Here is a 17,072-nt window from a genome sequence, read left to right on the forward strand (position 1 = left end):
GATAAGACCTGAGGAGCATTGACTGGCAAGTGCTTTGGATGCCTCGTAAGACACTTTTATTCCAAAGGGTGGGAGACAAATGTCACCGTCTCAGGGTCTGTGCTGTAGCTGAAGGTTTGAGAGGCTCAGTGGTCTGGGCATGCCAAGACATTGCTTCTAAGGAATAGCAGGAATTTTTATACCGTGCCCCACCTACCGTGATGAATAAGGGCCCCGCTGGCTTTGGCAGATGGCACCCACCTCACTTGGAATGTCCGTGCGTCAGGTGGCTCAGAGCCTGTTAGCTCTGAGTGGGGCCAGAGTGCAGGCGGGGTTTTGGCAGGTTCGTGCTACCGTACAAGCATGGCTCATGACGGTAGCCCTGGGAGAGGGGGACACCACATAAACCCCGTGTCCGAAAACCCCGACATGCAAGCCTGCCCCCTCTGCAGCAGAGAACCACTCACCTTTCCGAACATCTGTCATGAAACTGGGCCGCAGTGGGGAAGGAGCCCCTGACCACGGGACCCTCGGTGGCAACAGCACCTGAGCTGCCCATCACCAGCCAAGTATCACAGAGGGACCTCACCTGTGCAGCAAGGCAGGAAAAATAAGTAGAAGGCACGAAGACTGGAGAAGAAGTGAGACTGTCATATTCACAGACAAATTACATATCTACATAGAAAACCCCAAGGAATCCACAAAGAAACTGCTGGACTTTGTGAATTTGGCAAGGTTAGAAGACAGGTGAACAGAGAAAAGTTAACTGTACTTGTATACATTAAGAATAAACAATTGGAAATGAAATTTTTAAAATACCATTTACAACAGGGTCAAAACTGTCAAAGACCCAGGAATATATGTAACGAAAGGTATGTAAGTCCTCTGCACTAAAACATTGCTGAATATGATTTAAAAGACCCAAATTAACATTCACGAATAGGAATTTATATTTTGGTGATTTCCAGTGTCCTTAACTTGATGCATAGATTTATTGCAATTCCTATCAAAATTCTGATGAGCTGTTCTGAAGAGATAGACAAGATGATTCTAAATTTCCATGGAAATTCAAGGGATCTAGGATAAGAAAAACAATCTTTAAAAGGGAGAGCAGAATCGGAAGACTGGCATGACTTGCTTACAAGACTCACCATGAAGCGGTGGTGTGGGTGGCAATCTGGGGCTGGGCGGAGGCGGTGCCCCAGGAGGGAGAGGCCTGAGCGGGCCTGCAAGGACGATCAAGGGCAAGGGGCCACGTCCGTCAGGTGGGCTCAGGAAAGTCTGTTTAACAATCGTTGCTAGAACACGGGCTGTCAGTGTGGATAAAAGTGAACCCTGTCCCTTTCCCACCCCATGCACAAAATTAATATAAAGTGCGTTCTGAACCTCAATACAAAAGCTGACACCATAAAGTTTCCAGAAGAAAACACAGGAAGAGATCTTTGGAACCTCCACATCATCAAAGATGTCCCGAGAGGTTACCGACGGCACAGACCACAAGAGAAGACACATAAATTGGAACTCACAAAGGGAAAAGACCTGCTCTTTGGAAGACATGATTAAAAAAATGAATAGGTAAGCCAGGGAGTAGGGGATAATACTCATCACACACCCAGCAGGACCTGGAACCTATAAAATAACGGCCATAAATTAACAATAAAAAGATGAAAATCAAATAATATGAGCAAAATACTTAAGCTGACAAGTCAGAAAAGAAGATCTATGGATGGCCCGTCCACACCCGAAAAGATGGTCCATATCATGAGTCATCGGAGAAATGCAAGTTAAAACCGGATGCGATAGGATTTCGCCCCCACTAGAAAAGCAGACACGGCCAGATACCGGTGGAGCTTGCGGGTGCATCCGGTGAGGATCTCAAGTGCTCCAGACCGCGCGGAGCTCTGTGGCATCTTCCAGAGCTAGAGCTGGACCTACCGTACGACCCCAGGACGCCCCGGCGCCATGCACACCTGTGAGAGCGGTCATCACAACCTTCTTCATCATAGCCCCAGAGGTCCGTTAAAGCAGGTGATAAACAGACGCCAGACCATGGAACCGCACCAGCAAGGGAGACAAAGCGTGTCCCCGTGTCCCGTGCAACACGCGTGACTGTCAGAGTGCCAAGCGAAAGCAGCAGATACACGAGAGCATGTGCCGTGTGATTCCATCGATACGACACGCAAACACCTGCAGGGCTGGTCCGCGGGGATCGAACTGGACGGGGGGCGTTGCCTGGCTGGGGGCACGGGGGACCTGCCGCTGGGTTCTCATCCCCGTGTCTGCTCAGGGAAGAGCCAACCAGGACAGGGCTGCTGTCAGGACGAAGGCGGCCCATGGGGTCCTGTCTGGCCTTCTCTGGGAGCGACTCCTTCCGCCCACCTTCGACTTGTGGATTTCCGACCCTCGGGCCCTCTCCGCTCCTGCGCGCGTCCCTCCTGGTGGCCGTGAGCACATGCCGGACCGTGTTCCGTCGGCTCAGGGCCCTCCCCCATCGCACACAACTGTGCCTGGCCAGCACCTGCCTGAGTGACGGGGGCCGAGCCAGGCCAGCCCGGGCCCTGCACAAAGACAGGGGGCCCGCTGGGCTGCAGGTGCCCACCTCAACCTGGGGGAGGCCCTGCCTGGCCCCCTCCTGGGGCTCTTAGGACGGGTGAGGACCTGGACTGTGGCTGTGCCTGTGATTCCCAGGCTGGCCTGTTCTGAAGCTCCTAGGAAGGAGGAGGGGGGGAGCCTGGCACAGGCAGAAACCCAAGTGAGGGGCAGTTAAGGGACAGAGGGTCAGAGGGCGCCAAGTGGAGAAGGGCAGGGGCTGGGGCCTGGGGCCACCCTCGGATGTCCATCTGAGGCCCCTGCGCTGGCCTGCACACCTGTGTTGTGACCTTCAGCCATCCCGGCTCCAATCCTGGCTGTGTGCCTGGGGCATGTTGGGGACTTCACATCGGTGACTCGAGTCACGAGTCAGCCCGGGAGGCTGTGGGGGTTGCCCTGGAGGCATGTGTGCGGGTGTTCTTTGCAGGTGTGAGATCTGGGGCCAAGGTGTACGGTGACAAGGCCCCCACACACCTGTGTAACAGTCCCGGGGGGTGCCCCAGGCAAGGATCTGCCCCCAAGCAATCCCCCAACCAAGGAGCCATCAGGGACAGTGGTCCCTCCCTGCCGGACGATTCTGCAGCCCACCCTACACACAATGAAGACAGATGACCAACGATTCTTTATTGAGTATTCCAGGCAGGCCAGGGACCTGCAGGGGCTGCGGCTCACTGGGGAGGTGCCATGGGTCCTGAGCCCACATGGTCCATTTCTGGGAGGTGCCTCTCAAAGAGGAGAAGGACGTCCTGGGGCTGGGGCAGCTGCCGGTCCTGCCCCTCCTGCGTGCCTCACCCCCTGGGGCCCGACTGTCCGGCAGAGTCTGTTTGCTCCTGGTCCCCCTCCAGGCCCCTCCAGGAGGGTGGGCCACAGGCTGCCAATCACAGCTTGCTCCGGGGGCAGTGCTGCAGGGCCTCCTGCAGGGCGTGGATCACTCGGTCCACGTTCTCCCGGGTGGCGTTGCAGCCCAGCAGGCCGATCCGAAGCACCTGCGGGGGGTGGGGGGTCCCGTGCAGATGTCGACCCGGCTCTGAATGAGGTCTGGGCAGAGCAGGCAGGCTCTCCAGCGTGGGCCCCCTCCCCAGGCACACAGGGAGCCCCCCACCCGGACCCAGGCCGAGCACACACAGAGCTCAAGAAGGGCGGCCAGGATGACGGTCAGCTAACGAGCGCTCAGAATCGCCTGCTCGGCGGGCACAACCAGACCCAGGCACGGGGCCTCCAGCCTGGTCTGCCCACTCTCAGGGGAGGAAGGCCATTCTGGGGGGGTTGGGGGGTGCTGCACCCCACGGCGTCACCAAGCTGGGGTGAAGGGGGGGCAGGAGCATTCCCTTTACCCAGATCCCACCCCCCGCACAAACCCCTGGGTTCAGAGCAGGATGTTTCCGTCTGGATGCCCCTGCTGCCCCAGGGACCTGATGACCCCCGACCTCGGCCGGGGCCTGGGCACACAGTACTCTACGTGGGGTGGTGAATGTAGCTTCTGTGGTAGGTGTGGCCAGTCCCTGGCCCTGGCCACGCCGAGCAGCCGCTGTCCCCTTACCTTCCCCACTGAGGGCCCAAGGCCACCCGTGATCTCAATGTCAAAATTGTCCATGACGTAGTTGACGATGTCTCTCCAGTCGTAGCCAGTGGGAGCGGCCACCGTGGTGACGGTGGGCAGCCGGATCGCCTGCAGGACGCGCCCGACTCAGCCACCTTCCCCACGGTGTGTGGCCAGCACCAGCTCATCTGGCCCGGCCAGCCCTGGTCTCAGGCTCCAGAGGGGCGGGCAGAGACAGGGGGTGGGCAGGGAGTGGGGAAGCAGGGGCCCAAGGACATTGAGGTCACCACCTCCCCAGCAGCCCGTGCGCACTGGGTGTGTCTGTGTGTCTGTTCCCTGGGGCGGGTCACACCTCCCTGGGGTTAAGGAGCTTCTGTTTCCTACCGAATCTTGGGCTGACTGGCTGGTTCTGGGGACTCTCCCACCCTCCACCCCCGCCGGGCGGGACTGCCAGGGCTCTGAGGCCGATGGGCGTCTTCGGCTCAGAGGTCACCCATAACTACTTTAAGTGGGGAGGCTTTGGGGGAGAGCAGGGGCGTCAAACTAAGTGTCCTCAGATCCGGAGGTCAGGGACAGGACCCTGTGTCCATTCGGAGGGGGCTGGGCAGAAGCTCTCCCCTCCCCCCACGCTCCCCCTCTCCGCCCCCGCCCCCGCCCCCGCTCTCCTTACTGGGTCCTTCACGAAGAGCTGCAGGCCCAGCCCCTGCAGTCGCTCCTGCAGGTACGCCGTGGCCTCGCGGTGCTGCCTCCAGCTGTTCTCCAGGCCCTGGGAGGGCAGAGGGCACCCGGTGGGCGCGACAGGGGAGGGCAGGGTTGGCGCCTCCGTCGGCCGTGAGAGACGGACAAACGCCCTCATCCGTGGGGGGTGGCAGCTTCAGGCCGCAGAGGGGCTCCTGGGCTCCTCTCCCGGCCTGGACTCTGATCCCCATAGAGACCCCCCGAGTCCCCAGCTCAGGGCCCTGGCTCTGCCCCAGCGACCAGACCTGGAGCCACCTCGGGGCAGTGGGAATGGTCTGGGACTGGGGGGTAGGTGGGGGGCCCAGCCAGTGGATGGAGCCTTGCGGCCCCCGGACAACGTGAGGTGGGAGCACCTTGCTGTGGGTGGGGAAGGGGCTTCTGAGCCACCCACTGTCTCCTGTCTTCCCAGCACATGGACCCCCCCATCCCTAGTCCATGGGCCTCACCCTCTCTCAGCCACACCGCCCCCCTGCCCCGAGCCCACGGCCAGCCTGGTGACCACCCAGCTCCCAGGGCCCCTCAGCTCCTCCCGGCCCAGCGCTGGGGTGGCGGCTCTGCGAGCGGACACAGAAGAGCAAACAGCCGGCACAGCCCTGCGGCCTCAGGGAGACCGGCCACAGCCCAGGGGCCCCCGGGAGCTGCTGCCGCTGGGGTCCGGCCCCTGCCCCGCCCCCTCACCTGTTCCGCCACGAGGGCCAGGCTCTCTCTCAGGCTGTAAAGGCTGATGACCGGGGTGGTGTGATGGTATCTGGAAGACAGGATGGGGCTCGGTCCAGCGTCCCTGGGCGGGGGGGGCCAGGCTCTCTGACAACGGGTCTAGCCCCCTTCCCAGGGGGCCGCGGTCCAGTTCTGGGCATGACAGACTCCGAGCTAGAGAAGCAGCTGGGTCTGGGGAGAGCAAGGCTCAGAGCGAGGACACTGGCCAGATCGCCTAGGGCGGGCTCCCCTCCACCTGGCCTCTCTTAGCCCCAGTGGCCCCAAGAAGCCACTGTTCCTGCTGAGTAGGGCACAGTTCCTGGCACCCCTCAGCCCTGCGTGTGCCATAAGGGATCTTGGGTTGTAGCTAAAGTCGCCTCACAAGGAGCCCCTGGCTCAGCTCCTCTTTTTGAGAGGTGGGTAAACTGAGACCCAGGAATGGGGAGATGTGGCCGGGCCAGGCCCAATGTGCCCGGAGGTGCACAGGGGCTCTGAGAGGAGAGGGCCCGGTGGGAGGGTGGGGGGGGCCATGCTGCTGGACCTGAGCCCCCAGGCCCGGGGGCATCGCTGGCCTGACCCTGGTGAATCCTGGGGCTCCAGCTGGGCTACGGGCTTAGAACCCAGTGTGTACAACTGGTGAGAGGCTGGGGTGGTGAGAGGTCACAAGACGCGGCCCCGGCCCTGCGGTCCTCACATCCTGGGTTGGTCGTCGCAGCCCCAGATGTTGGCCAGCCACTTCATGTCCAGGTAGAAGGAGACCGGCTTCGTCTTCCGACTGTAGATCTTATTTCTGGGAAGGAAGGACCAGCCTGAGTGCCTGCCTGTCTGGCTGGGGCGCCTAGGGGCAGTCCCGTCAGGCTCTCCTGGTTCGCAGAAGTGAGCCAGAGGGGCAGGCCCCCCCGGACCCCTGTAGCTGTGCTAAGCCCCAGGCGGGCTGTGTGCCTCCCCAGCCCCTGCACCTTCCTGGGCCAGGCACAGTGGGGACCTCGGCTCGTCTGCTCTCAGGCCCCCCATAATGCAGCTGGTCTGGAAACTTTAAATACACCTATTGTCCAGATCAGTGTGAACAGACAGGGCCTCTACCTGAGCTCCGAGCTCCATACTCAGATCCAGCCACCTCCGCGGCCCTCCCACAGGCAGCTCAGACTTCCCACACCCACGTACAACCCCCACCACATCCGAGATTGTCTCTGTGCTGCTAAACGGCCGAGTGCCGCTGATGGTAATCCTCTGCTGGGGCCAGTCCCCTATCCCTACCTGGCCCGGCTCAGGGTCTGCACCCTGGGGATGTGGGGGACGCTGGGGCTGCTGGACAAAGCTAGTCCATGACCAACCCCATGAAGAAGCTTGTGCATCAGCTCCTGGACACTGAGCCAGCGGTGGGGGCCTGGGGGATGGCCATGGAACCCCCAGTCCTTGGCTTGAAGCTGGGGAACTTCCAGGATGCCAGGTCCTGCATTCTCACACACAAGCCCAGGCTCCATGAGGAGACTCTTCTGGAGGCCACTAGCCTCATACCCGTGACCCTCGCCGTGCCCCGGCTAGCCCCTGCCTGCGAGCTCAGAGCTTTAGTGCACCTGCCCAGGGCGGGCACCTGTCCAGGGTGGGCGGTGAGCAGTCCAGCGGTGTGTCCAAGCACGGCCCAAGGAGCGCCTCCCTCCCTTGCTCTGATCTTCCCTCCTTAGGGGCCATCCAGCCTCACTGCCCATCCAGCCCCGGGTCAGGGGCCCTGGGGGTCACTCACTTGGCCTTGTCACTGAAGGAGATGAGCGAAGTCCCTGGAGGCGCGTTCAGGACCTTCTGGGAGCCCGAGTACAAGACGTCAATGCCTGTGGAGAGGAGAGGCGCGTGCTCCTGGGGGTCCGAGCTCCACCCAGGGCAGGATCATTGCAGGTGCCCTCTGAAGCAAGGTTGGCCGTCTTGTCGGACTCAGTCCTTAACCTCTGTGACCTGACGCTGTGTCCGGGGAGATGGAGTTAAATTGCAGGCCACCCGCTTGCGGTCGGCTGGGTGTAGAGAAGCCCACACAGGTGGCGTCAGGGGCGAGCGGGCGTGTGGGGGTGGCAGAGGGGACAGGGGGAAACAGGTTTTCTTGCCACATCTCGAGTAAGAGCCCACTGACTTCTGAGAAACCCGGATTTTATGCCAGAGGCAGCAGCGACGCATAGCCGTAAATCCGAGCGTCGCACCCGCCTTGCGGCCCGGGCTATCGTGAGCCAACGTGCACCAAAGGCTTACATGGACAGAAACGCTCTCTATGGTTTATTCCTGGAAGTGCAAACCTGGAAAGAACCCAAAGGCCCGCCACCAGGAGAGGCGTGAGCTGTGGTCTGTTCAGGTAATCAGAGGACACTGACGGACAGACACGTCGAACGACATGACTACAGCTCGCCAGCCTGAGGTTGGCAGGGAGGGTAGAAGTGCGGAGGGTGTCCCGGGTTCAACCCTGGCTTCTTGGGCTGCACTGTCTCCTGGGACCTGGGCTGGAGCCTCTTCTCTCCCACGGCGGGGACGGCTGGCCCGGGAGGCGCAGGGTGGGCATCCCGGGGACAGCCCTGCCACCCTGCACTGCGTCCCCAGGGCCCCTCCCCCTTGCCTGCCCGGAGCTCCCTGATAGAGAGGTTCTGGGGGAAGCATGCCTGACCAAGCTGGGTGGGCGGCTGTGCACACGTGCCACCTGTGTGGATTCGGACTTTCCTCTGTGAGGAAACGCTGGGCCTGCGAGGCTTCCCTGGGCTGGCCTGCAGGGTGACCCTGCATGTGCTCGCTGCATGTGACAGGCTGGTGGGGTGCCGGCCGATGGGCAAGCTGAGGCCCAGCCTGACTGGCAGGGGCCCTGGCACTTCTCCCACCCATATGCCTGAGGGCTCTGGGCGCCTCCCCAGATGCTGGAGGAGCTTCTCCCCCCACTTGCTCCCCACGTCGGGGCCTGACAACCCAGCGGAAACACTGGCGTGTCGATGAGCTCGTGGATCCCGTCCTGCCGCGGGGAGGAGACGAAGTTCCCCTGGGGCCCTAGTCCACGGCGTGGGCTGATGGCGAGCTTGCAGACACTGCCCGGTGGGACCTCTCCTCGAGGGCCCTCTGCGCCCTCCGAGCCCCCCAGCTGCGGGTGATGGGGGCGTGGCTTACCCTGCTGGTCCATGTAGATGGGGACTCCGCCCAGGGACGCCACCGAGTCCACCAGGAGAAGGCAGTGGTGCCTGGGGGTGCAAGGCAGTAGGGGGAGCACGGGAGGCCTCAGACTCTCTGGAGTCTCGGGAGGGGCCTCGAGGACATCCAGAAGGCCAGCGGGAGGCTTGGGCGCCTTCTGCCTCCCCCAGGGTACGTCCTCCTAGATGCCCAGACCCCTAGGACCAGCTCTGTGTGGGAACCGGGGTGAGCAGAGGGGCAGAGCAAGTGTCCATGCGGGCCCGGCCGGCCTGTGCACAGGATACCCCCGCACGGGTATGCATGAGGGCCTGCCCCGCCGGTCTGCGGTCCTGGGGGCGGGCTGGGCTCTGAGTGGGGCCCAGGGACCAGAGCCCACGAGGCTGGGCCTTCCTTCTGCCAGCAGTGTGCTGGCTGCACTTCCAGAGCCCAGGGAGGACAGAGTCCAGGAACAGCCCGAGCTGAAAGCTTTGACTCTCCTCCATCTCCATGTTTTCTTAGGGGAAAAAAAAAAAAAAGCCACGGGGCCGCCTGGCCGGCTCAGCTGGTAGAGCGTGCGACTCTTGATCTCAGGGTTGTGAGTTTAGCCCCACGCTGGGCATAGAGATTACTTAAATAAAATTTTTTAAAGGCATAAAGCATATCCCACGCTCGGCACAGAGGGGCAGGTGGATGCCCTGGGGGTCACAGCCCAGGCCTGGTTTACTAGACAAGACCCCAGGGGACGGGCTGTCCTGGCTGGGACGGTGCCAGGCAGCCCCCCTGTCCCCCAGGATAGATGGCAGCCCTGCCGGGGTGATCCTGCCTGGTTGGAGAGCTTCTCTCCTTCCATCCCGCTGTCAACTCTCCAGAGCAGGACTGCTGGTCACGGGAGGGAGTCCCACCTGACTACTCCCAAGGTCCTGCCCATTCCATGCAGGGTTGGGGAGGCTGGAGGAGGGTAGTGGAGGTAGGAGGCTGTTCTGGGGCTCTTGGATCTCAGGACAAGGTGGGGGCAGGCCCCAGCCGCTCCTGGGACCCGGGTAGCTGGGTCAGCCTCAAGCCCTTCCCAGCCGTGGGGACTGGAGGACAGTGGGCACTTGATTGGGTGCCCGAGCACCTGATCCTGCTCTCAGGGGGGCAGAGGACCCCCAGGAGCCGCACACCGTGTGACAGAGGCGGGGGGAGGGTGGAAAGTCAGGATGGGGGCTGGGTCTCGCCTGCTGCCTCCCAGACTGGAGGGACTCGCCCGCACCGCCAGCCCCCCGCCGGACCCTGAGGTGTGCCTGGCCCCGCCGCCAGCGCCCTGGCCCTGGGCAAGCTCACCTGTGGCAGAGGGCCCCGTAACCGTCGAGGGGCTGCAGCACGCCGCTGGATGACTCCCCCTGGGTCAGGAACAGCAACACTGGCTTGTGCTGGGCCAGGCCCTGCGTGGGACAGCATGACAGCCGTGGGCAGAGCCAGCAGGCTCGGACTCCCCCTGGGTCCAGAAAGACTTTTCCTGGGGAGGGCAGGGCAGGATCTCCCTCCCAAACCCTCCTCTTCCCCGTGGATGGCAGAGATCTGGGCAGCAGAAAAGAGCCTCATGCCCTGTCTGTGCGTGTGCTTTGCCAGCCTCTGGGCTCTGGGAGGTGGGCTTGTCCAGGAAGAGAGGGACTTTCTTCCAGAGACCGAGGAAGAATGGCGCCAGCCTCCCACCTTGTCCTGCTGGGGCTACGGTGAGGTCCGCTGAGTCCCCAGGTCTTGCCTGGTTGGGATGGACGTTTCCTGATGGGGCATCCTGAGTGTCAGGGCACGTCCTGCTCCCCACATCCTGCCTCTAGCCCCTCTTGCCCAGCCCACAGGACTGGGCTCCTGACTCAGTTTCCCTGCCAGGCAGAACCCTCCCTATCAGGCTTTCCACCGGCTCTCAGGTATTAGAATGCTCCTCCTGTGCCCAGTCACCTGGTGCTGGGAAGAGCTGAGGGTCAGCCGCCAGCCCAGGTCTCCTAGCCCTGAGCCCCCTTGGCTGGCCGGCCCCCTCTCCTCCCTAGGGCCAACGCACCCCACCCTACCTCTTCCACGTCCTGCAGTGTGTAGTGGCCTCCAGGGTCCTTGATCATTGGGTGCACTTGGGCTCCTGAGGGCAGGGGCAGGATGAGGGGTGAGTGCCCTCCTCCCCAGTGTTGGAGACGGGGGTCTGTGCTGAGCAGGCAGGCCGTGTGAGGGCAGGTACCCGCCCATCCCAGCCCAAAGAAGCCAGAGGGAAGAGGAAGGTGGGGTGTGCTCAGTGAGGCTGTTCTTTGTGAGCTGAGGTTTCTGGGGTGCTTGGGATGAGAACGTTCAGGCTCAGCTGCACTGCCCCTTCCTTGGGTGAACCTCCCCCAGCCAGGATCCTCAGCCGGGAGGTGAACAAGCATTTGCACAAGGCTGGCTGGACCTGTGTCTTCCCAGCAACAGACTGAGTGGAGGAGGAATAGGGTGAGTGGAGGCCCCAGGAAGGCAGGCCCCTGCTCTCTCTCTCGGACCCCTTTGCCAACCCCGGGCGGCCCCCTGCACAGCTGACCCCCAGAGCCGTATGTAGGCAGGAGGAGGCCGGAGGACCACCCAAGCTCCAGGGGGGAGCCCAAGGTCAGGATGCGGACTGGGGACGGAGCCTCTGGAGCGGGGGTGCCTGGGGCCCAGCGGGGCCTGACTTCTGCCCCCATGCCACCTCCCTTTGAAAACCAGTGTGTGGACTCAGGGGGACCAGGTGAGAGGTGGGGACCTCCTTGGGCCACTGGGGGTTGTCCATTAACCAGGACTGAGTGCGGCCATGTGTGGAGCTGACCATGCAGGAGCTTTGAGATGTTTCCAAACGCCGAGATGAATCATTAAACCCACGGCACACTCCTGCTTTTGATTCTTGTCTCTCTTCAGAAAAGTTTACTCTGAGAGTGAAAACCCTGTCTGTGTCTCTGTATTTTGCATCTCCAGAAAGAGGGCTGTTTCTGAGATAATGGGAGGGGGCTTCAGCCTCTGAAACCCTGTCCTGTCACAGGGTGGAGGTGATGCCTGGGGCCCCAGGAGAGACATGGGGGCTCTCGGGTTGGTGCTGAAATCTGCAGGTTCCCCACAGCCCTGTCTCCCCATGTGCTCCGGAAACCGCTGTCCTCAGCTCTGGGATCCTGGGAGGTGGGCGCCTCTCGAGCACCCTGATGCCCCCTTGGAGAAGGCAGCAGCTGACCCGGCAGGGAGGTGGGGGCGTGAAGGGGGATGGGCACTCCTGGGGTGTGTGGGGTGGGTCTGCCGGCTTCACCTGGGGGGCGGGCAGGAGGCCGTGGGGAAGGGTGACGAGAGGGCCCACACCCCACCCTCTGCCCCATGTCTCACCGATGCGCTCCCCGATGTCCGCGGCCCGCTGCCCCCAGATGCCGTTGGCCCCGACCAGGAAGGAGTCCCCTGGCTCCAGGAGGTTGAAGAGGGCGGCCTCCAGGGCGCAGTGCCCTGAGCCGCTGATGGCCAGCGTGAGGGGGTTCTTGGTCTGGAACACGTACTGGATGCCTTGCTTGATCTCATCCATTATCTGGGGGCAGAGGGCACACAGGTCAGGCCCTGCTCCCCCTGCTCTCTCCCAGCTGAGGAGGAGGTTCACCCACTGCCGCCACCTGGATGGCCTACCTGGAACATCTCCTTGTGCATGTGCCCGATCATCTGCAGCCCTCCGGCCACCAGGATGCGTGGAGCCAGGTTAGAAGGGCCAGGCCCCAGCAGAAGCCGGTTAGGGATGGACAGGGGTTTCAGCAGGGCCTTCGGGGGCGCCACCAGCAGCTGGTGGGAGGCCATGTTCCGCACCCAGCCTGCCGCCTGGGGCCCCAGGGCCGCACTGGCCCTGGCCAGCGCTCGGAACATTTCCCAGGGGGCCTTGTGCTGGTGTCCGGAGGCAAGGCGGGTCGATGGGCTCCCGCTGCACCCTCGGCCTTCCCTTGTTTGCCGTCGTCGTGACCTGACCCCTTATTGACGCTTCTCCCGCATATCAAGGCCTGACAGCCAGGGTGTTGAACCCTTGCTGGGGGGAGGAGCCTCCAGAGTCCAGTCAATGAAAAATAGAGCTTGGCACGTTGCCCTCTGCCCTCCCACCCCTCCAGCTCCTCTCAGCTGTCAGGTGCCCAGCCCCAGCCAAATGCATCCTGCAGACCCAGGGGGCCCCAAAGTTTTTCTTAAAGGACCAGAGAGCAACTATTTCTGGCTTGGCAGGCTTTATAGGCTGTGTCACAGCTCCTCAATCCTGCTGTTGTAGTGCAGAAGGGGCTGCAATGGGGTTGTTGCATGCCAATAAAACTTTATTTATAAAAACAAATGGTGGGCCAAATTTGGCCCGGCGGCCATCGTTTGCTGAGCTAAGGGAAAGGCTCAGTTTAGAAAATATGCCCCGACACACACGAGCACTCACGCACGCACATGCACACACGCTCACGCACGCACACGCACACGCTCACGCACATGCACGCGCACACACACACACTGAGGACATGTTCCCTCCTGATCCTTTTAGAAGTAGTATTCCCTGTGCTTCTCCATTCCCAAGGGCCCTGAGGTTTGGCGTTCACTCATGTAACCAAGGGCACGTTTGCTTGCAGAGCCTTCTCTGCTTGCGCCGTCACAGGTGGGTAGAGTAAATGCAGGTCACGAAGCAGGCAAAGGGGCCAGACCCAGCTGAGCCAGAGACACCTGGACAGCGGAGCTGCTCGTGTCCCAGGAAGGTGGAAAAGCCCGTGTTACCAGCAACCAGGAGAAGGAGGCACCCGACCTGCTGTTTCCTGAGCAGCACGGACCCTGCTTACAGTTCTCACGGGGCCTGGTTGGAGCACGGGTGGGACTTGCTGCTCTGTGTTTAGGGCTCCGACCCGTGGGCCCTGGTAACCAGGGGAGCATCAGGGCTTCCTGCAGGGGCCTTCACAGTGACCAGGGAGGCAGCATCCTCCCCAGGGGCCTGGCACGTGACCTCCCCCCATGACAACTTGATCCCCAGTTCAGCAAAATCCCTTCATTCAGCTCTTGTTGCTCGGTCTGAGTTTGTCTGGCATCCCACGGGTGCAGGGACCCAAAGAGCCTTAGCCAGGCTGGACAGTCATGGTCTGGGCCCCTGGGGATCTCCACAGCCTTGCAGAAGTGGTCCTCTGTCCATCTGAAGGCCGAAGAAACAGGCAGAGGGAACAGGCCTCCATGCTGGTCCGAGAGCAGCCCAGCGCAGCCCCACGCCCCCATCCCAGCCCCAGGGCACATGAGGTCCTAGCTGGCCTTGGGCATGCTCGCTGGGACTGTTAGCCTGGACAGCCCCAGCATAAGAAGGCTCAGTGGGAGCTCCCTCCTTGCCCCTCCTCTCCCCTTCCCCTTTTCCCTCCTTCCCCCTCCCTCCCTTCCTCCCTCCCATCCTGTCCTTCCTCCCGGCCTTCCTCCCTCCCTCCCCTCCCCTCCTTCCCTTCTTCCAGAGCACTCGCTCTGGACCAGGACCCAGGCTGGCTGCTCCAACTGACGCAGTGTCAGCAAAGAGAGAAACAGAAGCCTAACGGGTGGGGGAGGAGGGTGGGCCCGAGGAGTCCCGGGTCTGCATGGCCTCCAGGGAGCTGAGAGCCCAGAGAGGGGGAGAACCCCAGGGTGCTGCCAGGGGAAGGTCAATGGGGACTGGGAGGCAGTGGGGCTGGGCCTGGAGAATGGAGAAGTATGCCCATCCCAGGGCCCGGAGCACAGTGAGGACCCGGGGGAAACTGCAGGGGCCAGGGAACAAAGCGGCGGTCTCCACAGCCAGAGGCCCGTGTGAGGCGCCCTGTGCAGAACCCCCTAAGGGAGCTTGCAGTCTCAGGTCCTGCCCCACCATGGCCTGTGGGACCTGGTGCCAACCTGGGGATCTCGGTGTGGCACTGGGCCTCTGGAGTCCGTGTGGAGTCAGCCCAGCCCAGCCCTGGCGAACCCTTTCTCTACCGCAAGCTGATCACCATGCCTGCTAGAAACCAGGGACCCACCCTCCCCGAGGGCCAGCCCCCTCGCTCAGCAGCCGCCCTGGCTCCCTGTCTAGAGCCCCATGGGCCCTGGGCTCCTTCCTTCAGTGACGACACCCCTTCCTCTGGGCCCACCCTCCCTCCCAGTTGGGGGGCTGCACCCCCCCCCCCAGGCACACACTCCCTTCACTCCAGGCTAATACATGCATCTGTGCCTTGGCCTGTGCTATTCCCTTGGCCTGGAATGCTTGTCCCTGTCTTTGCTCAGCCCGGCCAAGCCTCCTGTGCAGGGAGTGATCTCAGCTGCGTGGAGCCCCTCGGATGCCCTTCCGTCATGCCACATGCCACAGGTCACGCTGTTATGGCCTGCCCCACCCCGGGCAGGACCCACTCTGTGCAGCCCCGTGTGTCAGCGGGGCTCGTGGGAGGACCGGAGAAGCCTGGGCCCAGGGTTGGACGACCAGTCCTGGCAGGTGGATGGGCGTGTGCAGCCCAGGGAAACCGGGGACAGGGGTGTGCCTTGTCCCTAAATAGGAAGATGCCTTGTGTTCGCGTAACAGGGAGGGGGCTGTTGCAATCCCGAGAGGCGTTTCCTCAGGCCAAGAGCCGATTGGGAGCTGAGGAAGCCTGCGAGGACAGCCAACAGCGGGGCAGGTAACCGACCTCTGCCTCTGGAGCTCTAGAGACAAAGGCCACCTGGGCAGGTGGGCCAGGCGGCCTCGGCCTGGACGCCAAGGCCAGTGGCAGCACCCGTGCCGGGAGAACGTCTCGTGCTCGGTGCGGATCAGCCAGGGCTCTGGGTGGGGCGTGAAGTCCTCCCCCTCGCTCCTGGGCAGGCCTCCTGGGCCAGCTCTCCGTGGACCCAAAGGGGTCTTACTTCCCCGTTCAGCTGGGGGCACCTTGGCCGTGGCCCGCCACAGCACGGTACAGTCTATTTTTGTAATTTAACTCCTGGTTTTCCGTAACTGATGTGAAAAGGGCAAATGACTGCTTTTGCCTATGGGCCTGCCGCCCGCTGTGCCCAGAGCGGTGTCAGGAAGGCAGGGCGTGGGCCATCTGTCCCCTTGGTGCTCTAGCAGACGATAACCTCGTCTGGGGGTAACAGCGGCCCGCTCGCCCCTCTCCCGGTGGCCCGCTCCTGCAGCCTATCTGGCGGCACTCGGTTTTAAATCTACAGCTAGAGCCAGGCTGTCGTACTGTCCCAGGCCAGGAAAGGTCATTGGAGGTCCCCCACGCTCCCCTTTCCACAGAGAGCCCGCCGGGTCCCAGGTGGGGAGGGATTGGCCCGGAACCTGCAATCTCAGTCTGAGAGGCAGGACCCGCTGCACCAGGGCCTGCCTGGCGTGGCATGCAGCTTCGGCTCGGGGGTGTCCAGGTCACGAGTGCGTGGCCGGAGCGGGTCTCTGCCGCGTGTGCGTCATGCAGAAGCTGGCCCACTGAGAGGTCCCTGAAAAGCACGGTGTCCCCGGGTAATTGCGGAGTTGCCACGGACAAATGTTCCTGACCCCATCTATTGACGACGCCCCTGTTGCCTGGCTGAGCTGCGCCCTGGGGGCGCGGGGCTCCCTGCTGTGCAGAACTCAAGGGCCCGCGTGTGAAATGCCTGGCCTGCAGGGAAGGGCCGGGACCCTGGGGGGGCAGCCGTCGGACTGCTCGGGCGCTGGCCGGGGCGTTCCGTGGCGGCTGCTTCTCTCCCGTGCAGCCCCGTGTGCCAGGCCCTGAGCCGGCAGTGGGGAGGCTGGCCCTGGCCGCGCCGTGTGACCGAGGGCTGCTCGGTCCCAGTGGCATGTGTGCTGGAGGCGGCTGAGGAGCCCCGCTGACAGTGACCGTGCGTCCCCGGGGCGCCCGCGGCGCCTGCTCCGTGCATCCCGGCCTCGCGGGGCTCTGCCCTTTCCCATCTGGGGCTCCCCGGGGTGCTGCTTTGTTCATAACGTGACAGGTGTGGCAAAGCAAGGAGGATGCGGCTGGCGTGTGCGCCCCCTCCCCGGGCCTCCTGCCTGCCTGAGAAGTGGGGGCTGCGACCCAGGCCCCCCCACCCTGCCCCCCGGGCTCCCGCGGCCCATGCCCCTCCCTACGGGGCAGCTGCGCCACCAGCTTGGCCGGATTTACCAACAAGAGATACATTTGAGTAGTTTCATCATTTCATGCTTGAGAGGTATTTTTCACTGACATTTGGACTTAAATACTGCTTTGAACGGAGGAGAAGCCCACACCAGGTCACCCAGGTGCCCCACTCCCTCACACCCCAAAACCTGCGAAAGCGGCTTTTTGCGTTCCCCGCAGAGAAATCGCGAGAGCGGGTATAGGCTGGCTTTCACACACGGAGCAAGCAGGCCCAGGCGTCACTGTGAGCCTGGATTGGACGGGTCCGTCACAAACTTTAACTCCAAAATTCAACACGAGGATTGTCAAAACCCGAGACGCACGATTTTCTGGGAGTTTGA

The 17,072-nt window shown here is 62.5% G+C and overlaps 1 protein-coding gene across 1 annotated transcript; it reads right to left on the reverse strand.

The window, feature by feature from the left end:
- Positions 1-3,172: 3,172 nt before the first annotated feature.
- Positions 3,173-12,662, reverse strand: AGXT (alanine--glyoxylate and serine--pyruvate aminotransferase). The gene is made up of 11 exons (XM_032406641.1): positions 12,311-12,662; positions 12,023-12,215; positions 10,726-10,790; positions 9,998-10,098; positions 8,675-8,745; positions 7,287-7,371; positions 6,237-6,332; positions 5,525-5,594; positions 4,779-4,874; positions 4,109-4,237; positions 3,173-3,554 (listed from the first exon to the last, which is right to left on the reverse strand). The coding sequence occupies exons 1-11, from the start codon at positions 12,539-12,541 to the stop codon at positions 3,447-3,449; spliced, it is 1,245 nt and encodes a 414-aa protein (XP_032262532.1). The 5' UTR covers positions 12,542-12,662; the 3' UTR covers positions 3,173-3,446.
- Positions 12,663-17,072: the final 4,410 nt, after the last annotated feature.

The sequence above is a fragment of the Phoca vitulina genome, unplaced genomic scaffold (genome assembly GCF_004348235.1).
Source record: "Phoca vitulina isolate PV1807 unplaced genomic scaffold, GSC_HSeal_1.0 scaffold1, whole genome shotgun sequence".
Classification (NCBI taxonomy): Eukaryota; Metazoa; Chordata; class Mammalia; order Carnivora; family Phocidae; genus Phoca; species Phoca vitulina.